The following is a 20,619-nucleotide window of genomic DNA, read 5'->3' on the forward strand; positions in this document are numbered from 1 at the left end:
AGGCTTGTGGTTAAGCGCATGGACTGACTGGGTTCAAATCTGGGCTCTACCATTTATGGGCCAGAGAACTCAGGGAAGTAACTTATTATACCAGTTTTCTCATCTGTAAACTGGAGAGAATAATAGTAAATAACCTATGCTTTTAGTAAGTACTTAATTAGTGAATACTCACATGGCATTTAGAAGAGTCCCTGGTCTATTGGCAATGACATATAAATGTCTGACCATTTATTATTAATGCATTATAATATTTTGTGATGTGAATATATGGGTTCTATGTAAAAAGGAACAATTCACAAGAAAATACCTAATCCTGTAAACACCTAGTAACATTACATCAAAATATATAAATAAAAATGACAGAATTGCAAAAAGAATGTCAATCCATAATCATAATGAAAGACTTTACTACACCTCTACCACTAAATAAGGTCAAGAGAAAAAAAAATCTAAGTATATGTATCATATTTGAAAATACAAGTAGGCTGCATTCATGTGCATATACCCTATATTCAAATACCACAGAATATACACTGTTTTCAAAGAAACCTAAAACATGGATAAAATCTGACTAATTGAGAGGTCTACCAGCTAGGGGACCGCATTCAGCTGGGGATTAACAGATGATCACCTCAAAAACAACAAATTGCTTTGGCTTCAACCAGTTGGGGGTTTCTTTTAATCATGTGAGCAGAAGTCTAAGAATAAACAATTCGGAGTTGATGTAGGCAGTCAGAGGCTTTGGGGAGTCTAGATCATTGCGATTTTTTTTTTTCCGCTGCATTGTGGTTTTTGTCATCATGGTAAAAAAATAGCTCTTCAAACTCTAGAGGCCAACGGAAAGAATGGGTAAAATGAATACATGGAAAGTGAGAAGAAACCACATGGTGTTTCCCTCACCACACCCGCATGGCTTCTACCTACTTCTCATGGCCAGTAGAGTGGGACAAAGCCTGTCTGGGCTTCAGGAGAGCCTGGCAGATTGAGTATTTTCAGTACTGCTCACAGACAACCTGAACAAAATGGGAAGAATGGACACTGAGAAAGAAGCTAACGGCATTTGCCACACTAGGATAGAGAGAAAAAATCAATATCATAAAGCTCAGATACTCTGACAAAAATACCATTAAATTAGAAAAAATTATATCATAAATACTATCTAATTTCTATTATGAGAGACTAAATCACCCAGGAACTATTCAGAAATAACATTTTGAATATACAATGTACTGATTTTTATTTAAATTTTTTTTTCCTATTTTTAGTAGAGATGGGTCTCTGTCCTGCTCAGGCTGGTCTTGACCTCCTGAGCTCAAATAATCCTCCCGCCTTGGCCTCCCATAGTGTTAAGATTACAGGCGTGAGCCACTGCACCTGGCCTGTATTGATGTATTTAAAGAGTAAATTATAATAAATATGTTACATTAAAATTATGGAATGAATGTAAGTTATGGTTTATTTTAGGGACTAGCTATAGACATGAATGTTTATATTAAAACAAAAAGACTAAAAATTAATGACCCAGTGGCCCAACCTACCAATGAGACACAGATAACACTAACCCCACACTCTCAACATTTACACTTTTTGTTCTCAGTATAAATTACCTTGTGGCCACTCAGAAAAGAGGTGGGCTGAAGCGTCCTAACACTGAGTGCATTTCTAGGGTTTCCTCCATACAAGAGAGAATCACTGAACATTTTTCCAAAATTGATAATACACTCAAAGGTTTTGCATCCAGTGAGGATTTTCATATTTTTCCTAACACAGAGGCATCATTGAAAACTTTCTCTCATTCTTTACATTTGCGAGTTTGTTTGCGGTGTGAGTTCCCACAAGTTTCCTAATAATAACGTGGAAAAATGGAAAGTTTCCAATACCGATGACATTCAATGGGACTTTCTTTCCAGAATTATTTGTCTCTCTTAAAAACTGAGAGAACATTCAGTGCTTTCCCATATTTGCTGCAGCCAGAAGACCTCACTATCTCTTACTCCGTAATGTGAATACTTTTGCTGTAGAGTTTTCCATGTTTTTTTTATATGTGTTTGTCTGCTGGGTGATTTCCTGTGTGAGTCATAAAGATGAGTGTCCCTGAAGCTTCTGTATGCTGAAGACCTTCATAGAAGGTTTCTCTCTCCATGTGAACTCTCATCTGAATCCCTGGAGATATCAGGGCTTTCCTATAGCTGTTCCATCCTTCAGGTCTTTATAGTATATAATCTTTTGGGCACATTAGGGTAGGAGCGTGAGCTGAAAGCTTTACCACGCAGATTGTACTCATTAAGTTCTCTCTCCAGACTGAATTAACAGGTGAGTTACTGAATGCTATTTCACATTGATTAGAGTAAAAGGACGAAGGTGTGCTGGAGGCTTTTATTCTCTGTTTTCATGGCAAGTTTCCCAGTCATCTGTCTCATGGCATTCACACCTTGTGTAGTCTTCTCCCACACTTTATTGGGATTGGTGTGTGCGCCCAGAAGGAAAGATGTGAAAATATGTCCTTCTGAGGCTGGTTCATAGACGACATCGTGGCTTCTGTATTGGCCCTCTCTTGGGTCACTTGCTTTTGGGGGGAACTTGCTGCCAAATCAGATACTGAGCCCTGTGGAGACACCTAAATGGTGAAGAACTGCAGGTCTCCTGAAACAACCAACATTAACTTTCTGGGCATGTGAATGGGCCATCCTGGAAGTGGAGCCTTTAACAGTAAAGACTTCAGGTGACCGCAGCTCTGGCCAACATCTCCACTGCAACCTCATGAGAGATCTTGAGGCATGACTACACAGCTAGGCCATTCCTGGATTCCTGACCTACAGAAATTGTGAGATAATAAGTATTTGTTGTTTGAAGCCACAACATTTTGGGGAGGTTAATTTGTTATGCTGTGACTGATAACTTATACATCCAGTGTGAATGCTCTCAAGTTGTCTTAGAGATGAGCGATCAGTGAGCACTTTCCCACAGAAATTCATATCCACCTATTATGTATTCTCTTGTGCACAGAAAGGTAAGAGTTACTAGTGAAAGATTTTCCACATTGATTACATTCATAGGGTTTTTCTCCAGTGTGAGTTCTCACGTGTTTCTTAACAGCTGACAGATTATTAAATGCTTTCCCACAGTCATTGCATTCATAGGGTTTTTCTCCGGTATGTATTCTCTTATGCACAGTAAGAGAAAAGCTACTGCTGAAGGATTTCCCACACTCGTTACATTCGTAGGGTTTTTCTCCAGTATGAGTTCTCACATGCTGTGTCAGGTATGAGCTCTTCCTGAAGGTTTTCCCACAATCATGACACTCATAAGGCTTCTCCCCTGTATGAATGCTATTGTGCCCAGTAAGGGAGGACCTTGTGCTGAAAGCCTTTCCACACTGATTACATTCATGGTGATTCTCCCCCGTATGAATTCTCTTGTGGCTTTTGAGGTTACAACTGGTGCGGAAGACGTGAAAACACTGGTTACATTCATAGGGTTTTTCTCCGGTGTGAATTCTCACGTGCAGTCTAAGAGATGAGGGATCACTAAATGCTTTCCCACAGTGATTGCATTCATAGGGTTTCTCCCCATTGTGGATTCTTTTATGAATAGTGAGGTAAGATCTACTGCTGAAAGACTTTCCACATTGATTACAGTCATAGGGTTTTTCTCCAGTGTGAATTCTCTTGTGCTGAGTAAGGTTAGATTTTGTGCTGAAGACTTTAAAACACTGATTACATTCATTGAGTTTCACTCCACGGTGACTTCTTTCCTGTTGGTTAAGAGAAGAATGATAACTATAGTTCATAATATTATTAATACTGAATGCTGCGATAGGAATTTTCTCTCCCAGGAACTCTATTATTATAATTGAAATTATGGCTACTTTCAGTGGTTACATATGGTTTCTGCCCAGTTTGAGCTCTTAGATAGGAAGTTAAAAAAGACAGATGCTTTGCCAAAAATCCTTATCATATTCACAAAATACATTTCATGATAAGTTTAGGACCAATTTATGTTTCAAATAGTCAATACCTGAGTCACATTTAGGGAAACAGTTACCTGTGGAAACTCTCAGTGAAGAAAGAAGTTTAGAACAAACATACCTTTCTCTAAATTCCCAAGTTTTAATGCCTCTCCGGAGACACAACTTTCTGGAGTATAAATGGCACTTTCTTTTAATGACTCTGCTGGCTATTTTGTGCCCTTTCTAAATTTATGGCATTGTCTTACTGTGGAAAACCAGGAATCACACACGTCAGTCTTACCGTTTTTACACCTTTAGACTGTTCTTTTCTAAAAACATGCTTCTTGGGAGGTAGCCATTTGGCTTTAAGTACAATCCCCACATCTGAAAGAAATTGCAAAGAAATTAAGGTTGATGGAGAAAAGAAACATTAAACTGCATGTGTGAATGAAAGCAGACTCCAAGGGATTAGCGTTTTGAGGTTTGCAATGGACAGGATTTGGTTATGAAAATTTTTAGGTATTAATTTAAAAAAGGATTCTAGAAAAATTGAGATTACTCAGAGATTGATAAAAGAAGGAGCTATTAGGAATGCACAGTGGGAAGAAATTGGACTGAAATTTAAAAAGGAAAAGAACTGTGTCTTCTGTTTGTCCTGTGAGGCCAAAGTCAAACAGGAGATGGTGAACAGAGAGTTAAGAGAAAGAAAAAAGCACATGAGGAAGTTTATACCAAAGTTCTTGTCCACCTTTGTCAGAACAAAGGGAATTCTACAAAATTCCCTGATTGACACTAACTAATGCAATACTCCCAATTCCTGAGTCACTGGCCAGAGGTATTCTTGACAAGAACTTACAACTACCTGGAGCTCACCTGGACAAGTGCCTGAAAGAATTCCTCTCTCCTCTGTCATCACCTTGTCTTCTTGTTCCAACTGGGATATCAGATTGGGTTTGTCAACATGACACCCTATTAATAGAGAAAATACATATGATATATATAGATCAGTGTCAGGGACAAGCAACTCCACGAAACTGCAGCCAACACTTCTGAAGACGGCCAAATGTGACTTTAGGTGCAATACACCTTTAGACATTAGAATTATACCTAAATCCCAGTAAAGATAGTAACTCTCAGGAGGAACAGAAATGCAAGCATCCTCACTCAATGTTCAGGGTGATAGGTTATACATAGTCCCAGAAGCCCATGTCTAAGTTCAAGCATACACTTCAGAAGCCCTAAAACTTTTAACCATGGAGAATATAAAGTCAGGGCAAGAAACAGATCTTTAATTCACAAAGAGGGCATCAGACAGACAGCTCCATGAGGGTGGGGAATGTGTCTGTCTCATTCATCTCTGTACTCACAAACCTCAGCACAGACCTAGGAACACAGAGGTGCTTAAGAAAGACTTATGAGAAATGACGTCAGTGAACATGGTGTAGAGAATTTCAAAAGGCCATCCCTTCTGAAAAAACAGTGAATAAACTGGCAAAAACTTTCAGAATCAAATTAATGGGAACCCTGAAAATTTACCACAAGTTAACAGCAATCAGTAGAATGTCTAATCAAGAAACCCCCAAAATCTGGGTAAGAAAGCTGCATGGCATTTTAACTGACTCTGGCTTCATTTTCTTTCCCTTGCTTTGGCTGCAACCTGGAAGACAGCAGCCTGCATTCCTAACACTGGGGCTGGGGGAGCAAAACAGACTTCGTTCTGTGGTTGTTTTTCCTGACCTGTCTGGTGGCTCCCTGAAAGTCCGGCTCGAATGGCTTGCCTTCATTTATCTGACTCCAAATTTTGGGAGGACGAGCTGGCTACCCGGGACACATATGATCAACACATTTAAAGGCAAATGTATTATATTAGTACTACCTGAGGCCAGAGAAAAGAGCAGATGCAGAGATTAACCAAAAGCCTGGAAGGAAAAATAGGGGAAAAGATGTTTGGCTTTGAAAAGCTTTCTCATATTCCTAGGAATGTAGACTGCCAAGCACATCCTGGGGCTGGGTGTGTGCTCAGAAAAGACCTGAAGAGGCACCAAGCCTTCACCTCTGGCTGACCTCCAGTCTCTGTGCAAGGAGGAGGAGAAGGCCAAGGGAGAGTTGTAAACTCCTGGCTGAATTCTGAAGGCATGCCCTTATGTACACACATAGTCCATCTGAAGAGACTGGAAGTTTTTTTGTTTTGTTTTGTTTTTTTGGTTCCAGGCCTTCAAAGAAATATCTGACAAATCACCACATGACCATTAAGCTAATAGGAAAAAAATATCAGTTGCCATACATGACAATTACAGACATTACAAAATTAGATCTGAGAAATCAATGAAGATTCATACACACCAACTACAACAGGCAACAACAAACCCTGGAGATAGGGGAAAATCTGATTCCAGAAGTGCTGTATTATAATATTCCAATTGTATTGTATATTCCAAATGTCCAATTTTCAACAAAATTACAAGGCTGTCAAAGAAACAAAAGCATGGCCTATTAAAACGAAAATGAAATTGGTAGAAACTATCCCCAAGGACACCCAAATATTAGATTTACAAGACAAATAAAATATATCAACTATTTTAAATATCTTCAAAGCATCTACAGGAAACCATGTACAAAAAACTAAAGAGAACTGTGAGTACAAATTCTCATCAAACAGAAAACATCATAAAGAAATAGAAATTATGAAAAGAAGCCAAATAGAAATTTGTGTTGTAAAGCACAATAAACTGAAATGAAAAATTCAGAAGAGGGGTTCAACAGCAGATTTGAGCAGTCAAAGGAAGGAATTAGTGATCAGGAAGATAGGGCAATTTATATTATCTGGTCTGAAAAGCAGAATGAAAAGAAAACAATAATAATTAAAAAAAGAACCAAGCCTAAGAGACCTGTGAGATACTATCAACCACACCAAAATATACACACTGAGAGTCCCTGAAGCAGAGAAGACAAAGGAACAGAAAGAATATTTGAAGAAATAATGGCTAAAAACTTTCCAAAATCTGATGAAATCCACAAGGTACAAATGCAAAAAGCTCAATAAACCCAAGTAGGATAAACTCAAAGAGATAAAGATCCAAAATGAAATGTATATTAATCAAACTGAAAGAAAAAGACAGTACCCTGAAAGCATCAATAGGAAGTGACTCATTGTGTACACAGGATACTTAGTAAGACTAACACATTGACTGCCATGTGAGTTGTATTTAACTCAGGCTAGTTTTTAACCCCAGGGCCTTGTGAAGCAAAAACATGTAGTTGGTTTGGGAAAATCTTACTTGTTGATGTTCTTATTGTTACAATTGACAATTTAATTCTAAAAATGTGGATTGTGTTGTATATAATTCAGGCACAGAAAACAATAAAAAATAACAAATTAGAAAGGATCATTTCATTTTAATAAAACACTGTGGCCCCAGGGAAAAATTTTTTTTTTCTTGTGTGTGTGTGTGTGGCAGTCAATGTATTTACAGCCAATTTCTCATCAGAAACAATGGAGCCACCAGGCATTTGGGATGATATAGTCAAAGTACTAAAAGAAAAACGTTAATCAAAAATTCTATGTCTGGCAAACCTGTCCTTCAAAAATAAATTAGAAATGAAGCCATTCCCATAAACAAAAGCTGAATGTTTGTCCCTAGAATATCTACACTGCAAAGAATGGTAAAGGGAGACATTCAAGCTGAAATAAAAGGATAATGCATAGTACCTCACATCCATATAGACAAATAAAGAACACTGATAAAGGTAAATACAGAGGTAAAAATAAAAGTCACTGACAATATATTTTTGGTTTGTAACTCCTCTTTTTTCCCTACACAATTTAAAGACAAATGCATAAACCAATAAATTATAAATCTACATTAATGGGCGCACAATGCATAAAGATGTAATTTTTGGCAAAACAACTAAAGGGGGGGGAATGCACCTATATAGGAGCAATGTTTTTGCATATTATTAAAACTAAGTTGATATTAAAATCAAACTGGATTTTTATAAATTAAAATGTTAACTAAAATCCCTAGGGTGACCACAAAGAAAATAACTAAAAAACATACAAAGAAATGAGAAGGGAATCAAAATAGTCCCCTAGAAAATATATAGCACAAAAGGAAACAATAATGGAAAAATTAAGATGAAAAAATGACATGACATATAGAAAACAAATAGCAAACAGGTAGATAGCAAATAATAAATAGGCAGAAATAGAGCCCACCTTAACAGTAATTACATTAAATGAAAATGAATTAAATTCTTCAATTAAAAGGTAGATTTTGGCTGAACTGATTTTAAAAATAACCGAATTACAGACTTTTAATGGTTCAACTTATAATTTTTTGACTCTATGATGGTGCAAAAGCCACACACATTCAGTAGAAACCACACTTCAAGTACCCATAAAACCATTTTGTTTTTCATGTTTAGTACAGTAGTTAATAAATTACATGATATATGCAACACTTTATTATAAGAAAGGCTTTGTGTTACATGATTTTGCACAACTGTAGGCTAATGTTAGGTGTTCTGAGCATGTTTAAGGTAGTCTAAGCTATGATATTTGGTAGGTTGGGTATATTAAATGCATTTTCTACTTAAGGTATTTTCAATTTACAATGGGTTTACTGGGCCATAACCCCACTGTAAGTAAAGGACCAGCTACATATACTGTCTATAAGAGACTCACTTTACAATCCAAAGACACAAATATGTTGATAGCAAAAGATATTTCATACAACAAAAATTGTTATAAGACACAGACCAACATTTTATATAAAGGATCAATTCAGCAAGAAAATATAACATTTATAAACGTACATGTATCTAACAACAAGGCTCCAAAACATATGAATTAAAAACTGCCATAATTGAAGAGAAAAATAGAGTTTTATAATAATAGTTTGAGACATTAATACTCCACTTTCAGTAGTGGACAGAACAACTAATTAGATCAGTAAGGAAACAGAGAACTTAAAAAATACTATCAACTAACTAGACCGAACAACATCTAAAGAACCCTCCATTCAGCAAGACAATAGATGTTCATCTGCATTCTCCAGGACACACTATTTGTCAGGCCACAAAACAGGTCTCACCAAATTTAGAAACAATGAAGTACAAAGTATCTTCTCTAACCAAAATGGAATAAAATTAAAAATGAGTAACAGAAGGATATGTATTGGAAAACTTAACATAGTTAAGACAATACTACCCTAATGGGTCTACAGAGATAATGCAATCACCAATGGAATTCCAATAGCTTTTTTTTCAGAAATGGATAAGCTGATCTGAAAATTCACAGAATTGCAAAGGTTCTCAAATAGAAAAAAAGAGTTCTTTTTTTAAAAAGAACAAAGTAGTAAGTTTCCTGATATCAAAAACTGATATCCTGATATCCTGATTTCCTGATATCAAAAACTACTACAATGCAATTGTCAAGATAATGTACTGGCATAAGGACAGACATACAGACCAATGGAATAGAACTGAGAATAGATAATCTCTAGTGTCTATGGTCAAATAATTTTTGACAAGGGTACCAAGATCATTGATGGGGAATGAACAGTCTCTTCTACAAGGGTGCTGGGACAACTGAACATACACATGCAAAAGAACAAAGCTGACCCTTTCTCCTCATATGCAAAATTAACTCAAAACGGATCAAATGCCTAATTGTAAGAGCTAACATTCTTGGAAAATTCTTAGAAGAAAACACAGGGGCAAATCTCTGTGACCTTGGCTTAGGCAGTGGTGTCTTAGGTACGACACCAAAAGCACAAGCAAAAAGAAAACCTAGATACATTGGACTTTGTAAAAATTAAGATTCTTGTGCCCAAAGGACACAATCAACAAAAAGGAAAGATACCCACAGAGAAATTATCTGCAAATTGTGTTTTGAATAAGGGCTTAATACTCAAAATATAAAATGAACTTTTACAACCTAACAACAAAAAGACAAACAACCCAGTTAAAAAATGGGCAAAAGACTTGGAAATCTTCCAAAGAAGATAACACAAATAGCCAACAAGTACATGAAAAATGCTCAATGTCATTAGTGATCAGGGAAATGCAAATCAAAACAATGAGCTATCACTTCACACACACTAGGATGGCTACAATCAGAAAGAAAGACGTGGAGGATACTGGAACCCTCATGTACCTCCTGTAAAATGGTGCAGCTGCTGTGGAAACGTTTCATAGTTTCTCAAAGACCTCAACACAGAAAGAGAAGACCAAGCGTTCCACTCCTGGGTATACACCCGAGAGAAATGAAAGCAGAGGTTTAAATAAAAACTTGTACACAAATAGTCACAACAGTATTCATAATAGCCAAGAAGTGGAAACCACCCAAATGTCTACCAACTGATGAATGGATAAAGAAAATTTGGCCTGCCCATACAATGGAATATTATTTCAGTCATAAAGAGGAATTCTAACACAGCCAAACCTTTCAAACATTATGCTACATGAAAGACGTCAGGCACAAAAAGTCATGTATTTTTACGATTCCATTTATATGAAATGTTCTCAACAGGCAAATCCATGAAGACAGAAAGTGGATTAGTACTAGCCGGCAGCATGGGGTGGAGAAGTTAATGAGTACTGACTGCTTAATGGGGAGGGGGTTTCTTTTAGGAGTGATGAAAATGTTCTGAGATTAGATAGTGTTGATGGTTGTATAACACAGTGACTACATTAAAGGCCACCAAATTATACATTTTAAAATGGTGAATTTTATGTTCTATGAATTTTAATACAATAAAGAAATACGGATCAGGCACAGGGGCTCATGAACCACTCTGGAAGGCCAAGGAGGGAGGATCGCTTGAGGTCAGGAGTTCAAGACCAGCTTGAGCAAGAGCGAGACCCCATCTCTACTACAAATAGAAAAATTAGCTGGGCATGATGGCGCACACCTGTAGTCCCAGCTGCTCAGGAGGCTGAGGCAGGAGGATTGCTTGAGCCCAGGAGTTTGACAGTCTCAAAGAAAAAAAAAAAACCCACAAGAACGGACACAGGAATGACGGGCTTACCAAGCGAGGCCAGGTTCCGGCAGTTCTCCAGCGTCACGTCTCTGTACAGTGTCCTCTGAGAGGGGTCCAGCAATGCCCACTCCTCCTGGGTGAACTCCACTGCCACATCCTTGAAGGTCACCAAGTCCTAGACCATCGTAAACACCATGGCTCAGCTCAGGACCACCCCCACCAACGTGAACAGGAAGAGGGCTCAGGGTGACAGAACCAGGGATGGGGGCAGGGTTCTGAGAGTAACTCTCACTGGGTCCTGGGCTCAGCCTTCCCCCGTCTCCAGTTTACCTAGGCCACTCCCCAGGTTCTATGCAGTGATAACAGAGTACCGAGGCCAGGCGAGGTGGCTCATGCCTGAGGCCCAGGTGGGAGGATTGCTTAAGCCCAGGAGTTAGAAGCTGCGGTGAGCTAAGCTGATGCCACGGCACCGTAGCCGGGGCAACAGAGCAAAACTCTATCTGTAAACAAAAGAAAACAACAACAAAAAACCCCACAGAGTGCCTGTCTTTTTCCACTCAGACCAAGAGCTCCTGCAATCTTATTTCCCTCAACCTCCAGAGATAAGCGTGGGCCTGGGACATCGCAGAAATCAGAGCAACGCTTGGTAAATGAATGCATGACTTCCCAACGGTTACTAAGAATTGCTGGAGTTTAGAACACATCATGTCTTTACTTGGCTTTCCCTTAAAACACTCAGGAAACGTGATGTGCTTAGGGACCCTGCAGGGAGCTTTGAAACTGCAGTGACAGTTGACATATGGTGACGTTTTATGGGCAGCCCTCACCCTCTGTCGGATGCCTGAAGACCTGGGTGCCCGAGGACCCGGGCTGCCTGTGAGGCTCCTTTCAGCAAGGGCCATGGAAAGGTAACAAGTTCAACTTCTGGCCAAAGGCACAAAGATTTAGAAAGAGGACTATTCGACTCACCTGTAACCAGCTCGTCAGGAACTCACTAACCAGCCCGTCCTCCTCTGGGCGTCCTTTCTGCTGGGAGGCTGGGTATAGGGTAGATCGGGCTGGAGGGGAAGAAGTGAGTCACAGGAATCCAGGCCTGCCCTGTGTCTAGACTCGCAAATCTGGGGGCTTCCCACCTGCCTGGGACTGATCACGTCAACACACATGCAGACACCCACAGGAGCACTCCTCCCAGCACATGTCTACACCCCAGACACCCACACAAGTACACCCCCAGCACATGCCTATACCCTACAAACACCCACAGGAGCACTCCCCCCAGCACATGTCTACACCCCAGACACCCACACAAGTACACCCCCAGCACATGCCTATACCCTACAGACACCCACAGGAGCACTCCCCCCAGCACATGTCTACACCCCAGACACCCATACAAGTACACCCCCAGCACATGCCTATACCCTACAGACACCCACAGGAGCACTCCCCCGACCACATGTCTACACCCCATAGACACCGACACGGGCACACTCCCCAAGCACATGTCTACACCCCACAGACACCCACACGGGCACACCCGCAAGCATGTCTACACTCCACCAACACTCAAACAGGCACACCCCCCAGCATGTCTACCCCCAACAGACACCCACGAGGGCACACCCCCAGCATGTCTACACCCCACAGACACTCATACAGGCACACCCCCCAGCACACGCCTACACTGCACAGATACCCACATGGGCACAACCCCCAGCATGCCTACACCCCACAGACACCCACATGGGCACACCCCCCAGCATGTCTACACCCCACAGACACTCACACGGGCACACCCCCCAGCATGTCTACACCCCACAGACACCCACACGGGCACAACTCCAGCATGTCTACACCCCACAGACACCCACACGGGCACACCCTCCAGCACACGCCTACACCTCACAGGCACTCACACGAGCACACCCCCCAGCATGTCTACACCCCACAGACACCCACTCAAGCATACCCCCAGCATGTCTACATCCCACAGACACCCACACGGGCACACCCCCCAGCATGTCTACACCCCATAGGCACTCACACGGGCACACCCCCTAGCATGTCTACACCCCACAGACACCAACATGGGCACACCCCCCAGCACACACATACGCCCCACAGACACCCACATGGGCACACCCTCCAGCATATCTACACTCCACAGACACCCACACGGGCACACCCCCCAGCATATGTCTACACCCCACAGACACCCACACGGGCACACCCCCCAGCATGTCTACACCCCCCAGACACTCACAAGGGCACACCCCCAGCACATGTCTACACCCCACAGACACCCACACGGGCACACCCCCCAGCACACGCCTACACCCCACAGACACCCACACGGGCACACCCCCCAGCATATGCCTACACCCCACAGACACCCACACGGGCACACCCCCAGCACATGTCTACACCCCACAGACGGCCCCCACCAACTTTATTAAGAAACCAGGGCCCAGCCCTCTCTCATGCACACCATAAAAAGAACTACACTAGATGAGAGATTATGCTCATTTCACAGAGAAATGAGGAAACCATCACGTGTTTTTATCACGTTTTACAGAAAGAAGGACAGGTAGAATTCAAGACTCCCGCACACTCACCACGCAGGCGGCAAATCCACAGACCCCCAACCCCTAAGTCCTCAATCCCAAGAGCTGCCAGTCAGACGCCGGACCTGTGGCCCCCGAGGCTCCATCCGTCCTGCCTGCTCTGTCCAGACCCCTCCCTGTCCCAGGCTGTGGGTCGGGGAACTCTCAGGCCTGGCCTCTGAGGGCTGCTGGGACCCCAAGACTCACCAGCAGCGGGGGGTAGGAGGACGGCCGCCATCCTGTGACCCGACACCAACACGCAGGGCAGTGGAGGAGCAGGACGCTCCTTCCCTTGTTTCCACGGGGCCGTCGGGACCGTGCTCTGGAAGAAATGGGGAACCCCGCGTCATCCTAGCATGGAGAAGGACGCGCCTTCCTCAGCCTGTCCACACGTCCTCCTCCAAACCCAAGTCCCGTCTTCCACGCTGGGCCTTTATCTTGCTGAGCTGGTGGTGAATGTGGGGTCACCTGTGGCAAAACTCGCCTTCCTCTGTCCCCAGCACCCCGACCAGCGCAGCCCTGCTCCACCCTGAGGACCTCAGCTTGTGCGTCTCACGCCACGTTCTTCCCACCCCAGCTGTGGTCACAAACGTGTTCCCTGCTGCGTTCCCTCATCCCTGGGGACTCGGGCCCCTGACTCCCATTTTCCTTCCACCACCAGGGCCCCTGCTTGTGGATGACGTCAGAGGGCCTCCTGGTCCCAGGAGACCCTCAGCTCCTTGGCCACACGCTTCCAGGGTGCCCCAGCCCTGGTCATTGCCTGGCGCTGTCCCACCACCTGGGACAACAGTTCAGAAATTCCCCTCTCTCGGAAGCCAACCTCCCTCCTCTGCTCCGCTGGCTTGCTCACATGTCTCTCTCACCGCGTGTGTCCCTGGACCACACAGAGACCTCCACCCTCCCACTCCTCGCTTCCTGCTCGTCCAGCTCGGATCTCACCGCCCCTCACTTTGGCTGCCTCCCTCGTCCCTCGCCACGCCTCACGCCGGCCCGGCAGAACTCCAGCCGGGCACGACTCCAACCACCCACCTGCCTGCTCCGTGGCGACATTTGGGCAGAGCAGCCGGCACCCGGGCAGTAAGGCTCTAGAAGAACGTGGTCACCACTGTGCAAAGAGCCCTCAGCCCCGCAGGAGGATCTTACAGGTCAGCGTGGCTTCTACTTCCTCAGACTCCTCTCATCTCTTTAAATCTCACACAGCCTCACCTTTCCTCTCTGTGCTGCGCAGTTTCCTAAATGGCCCCCAAGGGTCTGAGCCTCCTGGTGTCTGCACCCTATGTAGCCCCGACACACATGGAATTAGGGCTGACCTGTGTGACCGGCAGATCTGGCAGAGGGGACAGTGGGTGATTTCCAAGGCCAGGGCCTAGAAGGCACTGCAGCTGCCGTCTTGGTCTTCTGGACGCTGCCCTAGGGGATGCTGGTTGCCATGGTGGGACGAGATCAGCGCAGCCGTGCTCGGGGGCCTAGGTGCAGAGGAGCCGCGGCTTCCTGCCCACAGCCAGCCCCGGCCTTCCAGCCATGGGAGTGAGCCTGGGGCACCAGTCGAGCCTTCCGATGACACAGTCCAGCTGACAGCCTCCTGCAGCCTTCAGAAAATTCCAAGCCAGAAGCTTCTGGCCAGGCCACTCCGGAGTTCCTGAACCACAAAAACCAGTGGAGATGAAAACTGATTACTGTTGTTCTAAGGTTTGGGATCCCGGGCCAGGCAGCAACAGACAGCGAATCCTCTCACTTGTGCAGATGAGCCTGCATCCGACTTCTCAGAGTAGCAGTCAAGAGAAGGAATCCACCTTCCTGTCTTGCCGCCAACGATGCAGTCAGCGCCCTGCTCGCCTCCCTCCCTCCCGCCACAACCCAGGAACTGCCTCCCTTCTCTGCAGGGCCCTGCTCTGAGGCTCTGGCTCGGCTAGGTCGCCCTCCTGTGTGGAGGAGCTGCCCACGCTCATCGGCCCTTTCCCTGCAAGCGCTCCCACGCCACCCGACTCTTCCTCACACCACCCGAGCCTGATCCGGCATCGAGCAAAGCTGCAAAAATATTTACTCTTTCCCTACCAAGCACACTTCCAGGAATCTCTGTCAAAGGCACACAAATACTAAAAGATACCTGCGAGGGTGTTCACTGTGTCAAACAGCAAAGGACTGAAAACAGCACAAATGACCATCAGTGGGGACTCATGGAAACCTATGGGCTATCTACCTAATGAAGAAACATGTAGCCAGAACCCCTCTGCCCAAATAACACCCCCCCAACCCTGAAAAGATCTCTAGGTACTGATAGAGATTATCATCCCCAAAAAAATTAAATGAAAAAAAAAATCAAGGTACAAAGCAGTGTAATAATATTTCCTTTTTATAACAAGCAAAGGCCTCCCTTCCCTTGAGTTATAAAATAAAATTTAATTCCATAAATCAGCTTCTAGAGATATCTATGTCTGCCCTTCCTGAACCTAAAAGATAAAAGCAGTGAAAGTCGTGTGTGGGGGCCAGGACTGGGGCCTGGGATGTGAAGAGTGAGTTTGGGTAGAGTTGCACAGAGTCTTTGACTCCTGGGCCTCTGTTGTAGGCAGATTAATAACTTCCCCCTCCCCACCTCCAACAGGTACCCACGTTCTAGTCCCCAGAAGCCGTGAACAGGCTCCCTTACATTGCAAATGTGATGAAGATAACGATTTTTTTTTTCTTTTTTTGAGACAAGGTCTTACTCTGTTGCCCAAGCTGGAGTGCAGTGGCGTCATCATAGCTCACTGCAGCCTCAAACTCCTGGGCTCAAGCGATCCTCCTGCCTCAGCCTATGGAGTAGCTGGCACTAGAGGCAGGTACCACCATGCCTGGCTAATTTTTCTATTTTTAGTAGAGACAGAGTCTCACTCTTGCTCAGGCTGGTCTTGAACTCCTGACCTCAAGCGATCCTATCTCCTCAGCCTCCCAAAGTGCTGGGGTTACATGTGTGAGCCACCGTACTCAGCCAAAGTAAGGATCTTGAGATGGGGGATTATCCTGGACTGTTCAGGTTGGCCCCGTGTCATCACAGGGTGGGAGGGTGAGAGTCAGAGAAGGAGACGTGATGATGGAAGCATGGGGGTGTGTGTGCGGGGAGGGAAGGTGGGGAACAGAGGCAGAGAGATGTGTGAAGACACTGCCCTGCTGGTTTTGAAGGTGGAGGAAGGAAGGAGGCACAGCCTAGGAATTCAAGGAGCCTCTACAAGATGAAAAAGGCAGGAAATGAATTCTCCCAGAGCCTCTAGAAGGAATGCAACCCCTCTGACTCATTTAGGACTTCTGACCTCCAAAACTGCAAGGGAATAAACCTGTGTTGCTTTGAGTCATTAAATTTGTTATAATTTGTTACAGTAGCAACAGGAAACTAATATTGCCTCTGGTATCAAATCTTCCCTGAAGCCTGTGGGAATCTGGCAACAGCTGCGGAACTTCCCTACCCTCTACAAGTGCAGGATAATGCCTTTCCACCCACCAGGGACCCAATCTGCAGTTAGGTAGACAGTAGCTGCAGTCACTGAGCTGAGGAGTGAGAAGAAGGTTGGGATCCAGCCAGCTCACTGGCCCCTAAGAGGAACGCAAGCAGAGAAGGTGCCGGGTCCATGTGCAGGCCCCACGTGCCCCTGCAAGGTTGCCTGGCAACTGCAATCTCCTATTGGGGCAGGAAGGGTCTCTGTTCAGTTTACAGATCCAGTGACTCCTGCTCTGCCCTAGATATATATGGTGGGGCTGGAAGAGGGTCACAGAAGATGGGCCGTTCCATACCAGAGTTGCCCAATAGAACTTTTAGTGACAACAGAAATGTGCCATAATTCTGTTCCAATAGGGCAGCCACATGTGGCTACTGAGCGCCTGAAATGTGGCTAGTATGACTGCGAAAACTGATTTCATTGGTTAATTTTCATTGCTTAATTTTCATTGGTTGAATTCAATTAGCTCCACGTGGCTAATGGCTACCACAGCAGACGGAGCAGCCCCAGATATGCGCAGGCCTCACTTCCTTTAGGATGTGGAGGCGGATCCTTTAGGGTTGGCTGAGGGGGCTACCTGCAGGTTTGCACAGACAGGACCTGGGAGCACCGGGAGTGCTCTGTGCCATCAGAAAAATGCAGGGATGAAATGAGAGTGTCACCACATTCTCCCACTTTTAAACTTCTAGAACTCTTCTTTCCTGCTCTGCGACTATTATCCAGGCCTAGAGAATAATCATCTGATTCCTAAACTTCTTTCTAACACCTCCCATCTTGCCTCTTAAAAAGTCTTCATCTGGGCTGGGCATGGTGGCTCACGCCTATAATCCTAGCACTCTGGGAGGCTGAGGCAGAGAGATTGCTTGAGCTCAGGAGTTCCAGACCAGCCTGAGCAAGAGCGAGACCCTGTCTGTACTAAATATAGAAAGAAATTAGCTGGACAACTAAAAATATATAGAAAAAATTAGCCGAGCATGGTGGTGCATGCCTGTAGTCCCAGCTACTTGCGAAGGTGAGGCAGAAAGATTGCTTGAGCCCAGGAGTTTGAGGTTGCTGTGAGCTAGGCTGATGCCACAGCACTCTAGCCAGGCAACAGAGTGAGACTCTGTCGCCAAAAACAAACAAACAAACAAACAACAAAAGAAAACCTGAATGTCGTATGTCCTAGCAAATTCCTTAGTCCTGAATAAATGGGGGTGATTAGTCATCACAAAGCATATCTATTGCATGCTAAGCAAATATTCCCTTGAAAATGTTATAGGAAGGCTAGAATGAAAAAGGCACACACACATACACAATTAGCAAAATCCCACAATTAAATATAAGATTACTTAATGTGGTTCTCTGAAATAAAAATCACCATACTGTTATTTCAGGAAAGTTTTAAGCAACATAGTTGATTACTATTACGAGGCAAGATGCGGAAGACAATCTTTTTGGAAACCAGTGCCCTACCCTTCAATCTTTAAGTTGTTGCTTAATATTCTCCCAAGTGATTTAAAATTTCATTAGGAAAAAAGAATCCAATTGCTCAAAACACATCTAGTTGCTGGTCAATTCAATTTTAAATTTCCGTTACTAATATAAGGAAGCTCAAGTCATCTTTGTTGTGAGAGCTCCTATATTTTGAAGTTTTATGGAGGATTTATATATAGGCCTTTAAAATTCAAATCAAACAGGCCTGGGGAATGTTGCTGAGGAGTTCTGCTAGTCGTTAGTGGAAAGACTTGTAATACTACATAACCACGTAAATATTTTACATAAGATCCTGAAATTTTTAGTATGATGACATAAAAGAAAATCTATATTTTCTACAGTTACACATATTTATGCTTATATGTGTTTTGTATGTATTTATTTGCATGTAACTGTATTTACTGCCTTATTTCCACCTTAAACACCTTAGTATTATCTTTCCCTTAATATAAGCCATCAAACATAAATAATTTTTCTTAAGATACCCTCACTCTTAGTGACTCCTTGTGGTTACAATCTGAGCAGAGGACAAGCCCAGGAGCAGTTCTACACATGGGAGCCTGCTGGAACTCTGCTGTTGTTCCATGTTCCATGTGATACTCACCTAGTCCCACAGAAGCCCACGGATCAGTGAGGACAGATGCACTCTGAGGCTTGTTTCAACACAAATCTGAGCTTGAGAGATGCTTTTCTCAGCTGAAAAAAACAAAAGGCATAAAAATTGCTTTTGAGGCTTTTTATACTTTGTACAGTTGTTGGATACAGTTGTTGGCTAAAAGGACATTTCATCCATTTTTTTTTTTTTTGTACTGACTCATTTCACTTACTGAATTTACCTGATTCCTATCCAGCTACCTGCTATTTAAGATGGGAGAAAGCAGCTTGCTCAACTCATTTCGCTGGAGAGAGATTTTATAGTGACTCTAGATGCTCTGTCTTCTCACTCAGAGGCCCTATAAGTGACTCAGCTTAATTTTAAACAATTTGGATAGTTTATTCCGAACTTCATAGATTTTAAGGCCCTAGGGCAGGATGTCCCAACCTAGGCACTACTGATAATTCTTTGTTGTGGGGGACTGTCCTGTGTAATGCAGGATGTTTAACACTAAGCAGCGTCCCTGGCCTCCACCCACTAGACTGACAGTAGCAATCTCCCCTCCCCCACAATCGGTAGCAACCAAAAAGGTCTCGAGACTTGGCCAAGAGTCGCCCTGGGGCACAGAATCGCCCCGGGTAAAGGCGATGCGGGCTCTCGGAGGAGGAGGAGGAGGAGGAAGCGGCGGCGGCGGCGCTGGGTCGCGACCGGGGAGAAAACAGCACCTTTGGGCTGACCAGAGCGAGCAGCCCGAGGCCTCCGAGGAAGAAAAACGGCCCCCGGGAGGGAAGTAGGGCCCGCGGCTGGGGGTCCCCGAGGCCCACGCCCCTCCCTGGACTCGGACCCGAACCCCCGCCCGACGCTCACCGAGTCCGACCCCTCCCGCTGGGCCAAATGCGCCGACTCGCGGAGACGAAGGGACTCGCTCCCCGGCGCGCTACGTGCGGCTCCTCCCACGGCACCGCCCCGCGCTTCCGCTTCCGGTGTCGGGCGGACCGCCCCGCACGTCCGCTTCCGGTCTCGGGCTGGCGGCGGCAGGGAGGGCGATGTGGGGCTGCGAGCGAGGAGTGGGGCGGCCGACGTAGTCTAGTTTTCTTAGTAAGAACAAGGTTGGGCCTTAGGCTGAGTCAGATGCAGGGGCAGGGTCGGTCCTCAGGGCAGGATCAGGCCAAGGAAGGGCGCTGGGAGGTGACCAGTGTGGGCGGTACCAACTCTGGAGGGCGGGGCCGATGGCCGGAGACCAGTTCCAGGAGCGGGGCGGTGGGCGGTACCAGGTCCAGAGGGCGGGGCATGGAGGGCAGAGACCGGCTCCAGGGGCGGGGCGGTGGGCAGGTCCAGGCCCAGAGGGCGGGGCTGAGAGGACAGAGGCCAGCTCCGGGGGCGGGGCTGTGGGCGGTTCCAGGTTCGGAGGGCGGGGCTGAGAGGACGGAGACCAGCTCCGGGGGCGGGGCTGTGGGCAGGTCCAGGTCCGGAGGGCGGGGCTGAGAGGACGGAGACCAGCTCCGGGGGCGGGGCTGTGGGCGGGTCCAGGTCCGGAGGGCGG

At 45.0% G+C, this 20,619-nt stretch overlaps 1 protein-coding gene across 1 annotated transcript; it reads right to left on the reverse strand.

Moving 5' to 3' along the window:
- Positions 1-1,430: 1,430 nt before the first annotated feature.
- On the reverse strand, positions 1,431-20,040 carry ZNF558 (zinc finger protein 558). The gene is made up of 9 exons (XM_075998280.1): positions 19,944-20,040; positions 19,086-19,177; positions 14,846-15,174; positions 13,743-13,857; positions 11,902-11,990; positions 10,981-11,107; positions 4,823-4,918; positions 4,251-4,333; positions 1,431-3,754 (listed from the first exon to the last, which is right to left on the reverse strand). The coding sequence occupies exons 4-9, from the start codon at positions 13,771-13,773 to the stop codon at positions 2,972-2,974; spliced, it is 1,209 nt and encodes a 402-aa protein (XP_075854395.1). The 5' UTR covers positions 13,774-13,857; positions 14,846-15,174; positions 19,086-19,177; positions 19,944-20,040; the 3' UTR covers positions 1,431-2,971.
- Positions 20,041-20,619: the final 579 nt, after the last annotated feature.

Source organism: Microcebus murinus, chromosome 27 (genome assembly GCF_040939455.1).
Source record: "Microcebus murinus isolate Inina chromosome 27, M.murinus_Inina_mat1.0, whole genome shotgun sequence".
Classification (NCBI taxonomy): domain Eukaryota; kingdom Metazoa; phylum Chordata; class Mammalia; order Primates; family Cheirogaleidae; genus Microcebus; species Microcebus murinus.